The sequence below is a fragment of the Parasteatoda tepidariorum genome, chromosome X1 (genome assembly GCF_043381705.1).
Source record: "Parasteatoda tepidariorum isolate YZ-2023 chromosome X1, CAS_Ptep_4.0, whole genome shotgun sequence".
Lineage (NCBI taxonomy): Eukaryota > Metazoa > Arthropoda > Arachnida > Araneae > Theridiidae > Parasteatoda > Parasteatoda tepidariorum.
This window is the reverse complement of record NC_092214.1, coordinates 40,853,227-40,859,226: the sequence shown is the minus strand read 5'-3', so window position 1 is coordinate 40,859,226 and position 6,000 is coordinate 40,853,227. Positions and strand designations below refer to the sequence as shown.

Here is a 6,000-nt window from a genome sequence, read left to right as displayed (position 1 = left end):
AAGTTTTTATTAAAATATTTTTATTCTAAGAAGTTTGCAGACGATAAAAACATTGTTGTGAGGGAATGACGCGAAACGCTGGGGACAAAGTTTAAAATAGTGCTGTGGTAATATTTTTATCAGAAATTAAATTTAAAATTGATTTTCTGAATTCTATATTTCAATATTCTGAAATAAAAAACACGAATTTGTAAATTTATTTTTTTTACTTAAGAAAAAAAATTTTTCTTTTTTTAAATCAGGAGTGGGGACAAGTGAGGGAATGACATATTGGTATATTTTAATTACCTAAAATAAATAAAAAATAAAAATTGATAATTTTATTTTTATTCCTTAGTTAGCCTGCATTCTGAAAGACACTTTCCCTGAATTTTTTTTTATAATAAGTTGCAAAACAAACATAAATTATATTGGGGACATGAAAATGACTGTTTTTGTGAGAATGACCCATATATAAAAAAAATCCTATATTTCAGAAATAAATTAATGTAATCTTTTTTATATATTAAAAAGGATTTGAAATCAAAAACAAAGATAGCTACTAAATTCAAAAGCCATTGTTTGGCATTTATACAAGCATTAGAGAATAGAGTTATTAGATGCCAGAAATTTCATAAAAGACAGTGGCTAAAATTATTTACAAATTAGTTCATAAAAATTTAGATTATAGAAATGTTGCATTTAAGAAACCTATAACTATCAGAGTTTATCATGAAAAAAACTTATTGATAATATAAATTACTTATGATATGCATATTCAATTTTAAAAAGCATATTTTCTCATTTTATGATGGAAATATCTACTTACGAAATTGTCATTTATTATGCTGATATTCACTAATACTGAAACTGTAATTCTGGCAAATTTTCGTGTGTCTGTAAATGGCGATGCAGAACATACAATTGCAATACAGTTTATAGTTTCACAGCTCTAAATATAAGAAAGTTCAAATTAGAAAAATCTTGTTTACAATGCATCTCAATTTACTACTTATGTTTATTAACTAATCCACAGTAAATATGTGCACCTTTCACATAGTTCAACTCTATAACCTCATTCATTTCCAACTAGCAGAGAAGATAAAAACGTCTTGGCCAAGCTTTGGGACAAACTAAACTTGTCTTTATGGCAGACTTTTTGAATGAAACTTATCGAAATATGTATTACAGAAGGTACAATTGTCAGTGCAATAACGTTTCACGCAAAAATTCTTTTATGAAAAAAGAAAAAAAACAGTTTGTCTTGATACTTGATTTTAAAATTATTAAACAACTGAAGTAATTTACTTGAACTTCACGTGAAAAAGCTGTTTATCAACAGTGAAAAATCAAATAGATTTTTCTTAGAATAATCTTTGCCAAGAATCAAACATCTTTTTTCTTAAAACAGTTATACCATTATTCTCATCGCAAAAACTTGCATATAAACATGATTCTTAAAAAAGTTCTTTGGTCTTGAAAATATGAAAACACCAAATTTTGTCTCCATCAAAATTAGAAGCAGGAATACCAGAAGCAATTATGGGCTGAGGTAAGGGAGACAATAATAATGTAAAAAACAAAATAATATTTGGCAAAGGTGATTTCTAAAAATTCCTTTATAAAAACGCAATTCTTTTCTGGTTTTGTTTTCTGCAGAGAATTCAGAAGAAGTAGGTCTTTAAAATGCACAAACATCAAAACATCCTTTTTCAATAAAAAATAACAAGTTGCAAATCATATTTAAGTCAGGGAAAAAAACGTTTTTGAACACTGACCATTATTGAGGTCTGGAAAGCATTTTTCTTTGCCTAAATACCATCTATTTGCTTCATACTCAAATCAATGGGCTTTTGATTATTTTAATTTCTCCAGAGCTCATTATGATCTCAATATAATTGGTCAAAATTAGAAAATATTTTTGTTCTTTTTCATTTAAATATTAATTTACAATTCCTAATGTGTATAGTGTTTTTGGAAAGACTGTCAAAAATGTGATAACACCCTGTGTTATAACATTTTTGCAGGCTGAAAAAAGCTAGCTATAGGTTCATTTTAAGATGATTAAACAAAAAGCTTATATATTCTAATATAAAATAATTAAAACTGTACGGTTCCTTTCTACTTACAAGTACAATTTCACTTTTTCTTTGAGGAGTAGCTTTAGCGGCAGTACTCCTTTTTAAACGAGTTGAAGTTTTGTCAGTTGTTCCAAATTCGCTTAAGGCTTCGATCACTGTATCAGTTTTATTTTGTTCTTCTGGAACTAACAGGTTATCCTCATCAAAAATACCATCTCTGTTGTTTTTATTAATTTCAGGAGAAAGAGGCTTTATCACTATATTAGAGTCGTTACACTTAGCAGGTATGGTCAATGCTTTTCCATTATCTGCCTAAGAAATATACAATGAAAGATAAACAGAACATCGGAAATTTTTAAACAAAAAAATACAAGTGTTTGCATTGCTCATTAGGTGTAACAACAACATAAAAGATAATATATTTTCAAGATTTATTTCATTTTATTTTGTGAAACAAACTCAAACACAATAAATGTATGATATTAAAGATGCATGTCTTTAAACAAATAATAAACACTTTAGATCACTCAATTGTAAAACTTTAAAAATAATTAATATTATACGTAACAAAAAATTATATTATAACATGTATCTAGGCCTAAAATTATAGATGTATGGGGTCCAGGTACCCAGTAAAGTTTCAGTTTATTTCCCAGCTAGGTATTATTTTCATATTGTTTTGCATAACATTTAATTACTGGGAAATTAATTTTCAATGATGTTTCAACTAATAGTAGCATTTGAAGAATTAATGTGTCATTTGAAAGAAAATATTTGTTTTGTTCGTTGTCAATTAGACTTCGATAAAATACAAACCCAAATTATAAATATATATATTGTATTTTTGTGTGGTTAGATTTGAATTTAATTATTTTTATTGACTTTAAATATTAATGTAATTACTGATTTTAAATTTTGTATTGATTCAACTCTCATAATAATTTAAGTTAAAATAGTTTTCAGCAAAAGACTTATAAATCGACTTATCCTTTAATAAAGTAGATCTCTCTTTAGCAAACATATTTTTCTGTTCCTAAGGCATACTTTTACCAAGATTTCCCAGAATTAAAATTCTGCACTAGACTGAAATATGTTATTCATAAATATATGTTACCCAGCACTGTAACCTAGTACTGAGTCTTTAGACTAATAGCCAAATCTGGGTACTGAGTATTAAAAGAGCTGGCCATGTACTGGGTAATTGCGGGTACACAGTGCATCCCTTCCAAAAATATCACTGTTTCGAATATATGTAAAAATAGATCTATATTGATAAAAAACCTGAAACTGCCTAATAAATTTGAGGTCTGATTGTTCCACATATGGCAGTGGATTTGCCTATCATTTGAAATATTTAACATTGTAAAAAACAGCTAGATATGGGCTGTTTGTTTCTTAATTAGCAATAGTTATTCATTTCAATAAAAATATACAAAGTAAAGCATTCTCCCAAGAGAATATTTTTAACTAGAGGGGCTATGGAGGTCAAGGCTCAACTACTTCGTGACCAACATGATGGTGTTGATGTGGTCAGCATTGTGCCCAGGCCGACTTCATTTCCCAGACAAGATGGTGTTGATGTGGTCAGCATTGTGCCCAGGCCGACTTCATTTCCCAGACAAGATGGTGCACATGGATTTGAAGCTGGGTGAGCTTCCAGTCATCTATTGAAAACTAACACTAGTTCTTTACAACCACAGTTTAATGCCATAACCACTGAGTCAGAAATATGTTATTTTCAGAATTTCAACTGAATGTGATAATATGTTAAAAATGATACTCTTTTTTACCAATATTAATATTAACTTTGCTTTGTATAGTTTCAATGAATCAGCATTAGCCACAAACAAAAATATCTTTGTGGGGTAGTGGAAGCATACTTTAAGTAAATTTTTTCATACAAAAGTTAGCAACTTTAGTTTAAATTGCAATTATATTAGATTAAAAAGAAAAATTAAACATCTTAAAAACACCAATTTAGTAAGAGTTAACTACTATGTGCTAGTCAATTTTTTTTTTAAATAAATAAATGAATAACAGCGCAATATGCTGTTACAGTGGAAGTTGTTTATGGATTTGGAGATTATGATATTACATGTTTAAGAAAAAAATGGATATAGTTCTTCAATTATGAATCTTTCATTTTTCCAGAAAAAAGCATTTCTCAAGTCTTAAGAGAAGAATAGTGACTGGTAGAACTACCTGGACTGCATCTGAAAACACATTTAAAGTTGACATTTATTTATTTATTTATTTTTTTTTTTTTTGATAAAATAAAAAAAAGTAAAAAATATTTATCAAATAAACCAAATTGAATAACGGTTTCTTTCTCAGTACACTAAGTAACTCTATTATAAATTGGTATTTTAATTAATATATGTCAATATTTATTCTCTAATAAGGCTTAGATTGAAATAAATTTAATTTTGGATTTAGATATATCTTTCTGAGTTGTAATAAGTGACTACTTAACAAGTTATCAAGGTTGTCCATAGCAGGTACTAGGGTTAGTGTAGATCAAAACAACGTTTTTTTTTAAAAAAAGTTATTATGAATAAACTAAACTTTTTAAATCAAGATATAAGCCAGAGGCACAGTAAAACTTACAAAGTATTGTTAAAAAAATAATGAGATAAAAATTATATTTAATAAGTCATTTGTAGACATTTTTTTATGGAAATGTAAAAAATTTCTACACTAGTGAAGGTCTCCCCTAAATGTCATGAAAAAGCATACATAAATAAAAACTTTGAAAAAATATTTAGAATCACTTACTTCTAAGCTAGTAAATGTGACAAAAGTTTCTTCTCTATTTTCTTTATGAAATGAAGTAGGTACATATAAAATGAAATCCACTATTTGAACAGGACTTGGACCATGATTCATTATCTAATTAAATGAGGAATAATATTAAATAAAAAATAATAACAATAAAATATTGTAAAGTTTTTTTATTATAGTTCTCCAACATTCTATAAGAACACGTTACACTAATTTTAATAAAAATACTTTACCTACATAATTATTTTATACAATTTTCTTTTTTATTCCATGTTTTACAAATTCTTCATAACTAAGATGGGATAAAGTGGTTCTGTTGAAAAAATAGACCTAAAATGGTTATTATTTGTATTCAATTTTGTATGCATTTCATTTTCTATCAGCAGCAATTACAAATATAGGTTTGTTCCTGAAGGATTATCATTTGAAAGGCTGAATATAGCTGTATATCTAGAAAGTCAGAAGGGGCCAGCGTGGCCTTTCCTAGATTTTTTGATAATAAACTGATTAGACATCTAAAATATAAATATACAGTGAAAATTAAAGAATTAAAATATAATAAGGAACATGATCATCTAATATTTAATATGTTTTATTGTATTTTTAATGTATTTGGATAACAAAAGCAGCTAATTAAATGGAGCATAGTGACTTTTTTCGATATTTACATTATTAGTGTTTATATTATTGAGTTTCTACTCTATATACATAATAATTTAAAATGATAAAAATAATAAGCTAAATTACTCTTGTTTGAATATCGAAACTAAAAATTTATGACACTAATTTGATTCATTTTAATTTCTTACAGTTGTCAATGCATCTCACTTTTTTCTAGCACATTTGCCACTAACAGCTCTTTCTAAATCAGGGCATGCATTCCGGCATATGATTTACTTTACAAGTTGTTTTTACCCTAAATTTGGTTTTTGAGAGTGATCTCATTTTTTATTCAATTTGAATTTTTTTACTTCTAACCATTTTAAACTATATTGTGTAATTTAAACCTATTTACACTTACATACGATTTCATTCAATTTTTGAATGCATTGGTATATTATACACCATTTAAAAAATTTCTTGTATTTTAGTAAGATAAATTTGTTACATGAATCCTACCCTTTTTTTCTTTTGTCTAAAAAAATCATTGTTTGGTGCA

The 6,000-nt window shown here is 27.0% G+C and overlaps 1 protein-coding gene across 1 annotated transcript in view; it reads right to left on the bottom strand.

Annotated features, from left to right (window-relative positions):
• Positions 1-6,000, bottom strand: part of LOC107439183 (integrin alpha-9) — a 92,511-nt gene that overhangs the window by 11,395 nt on the left and 75,116 nt on the right. The window contains exons 22-24 of the mRNA XM_016051687.3: positions 4,836-4,949; positions 2,109-2,372; positions 809-931 (exon numbers count right to left, since the gene is read on the bottom strand). Coding sequence (XP_015907173.1) covers positions 809-931; positions 2,109-2,372; positions 4,836-4,949 — 501 coding nt within the window. The remainder of the gene's footprint in view (positions 1-808; positions 932-2,108; positions 2,373-4,835; positions 4,950-6,000) is intronic.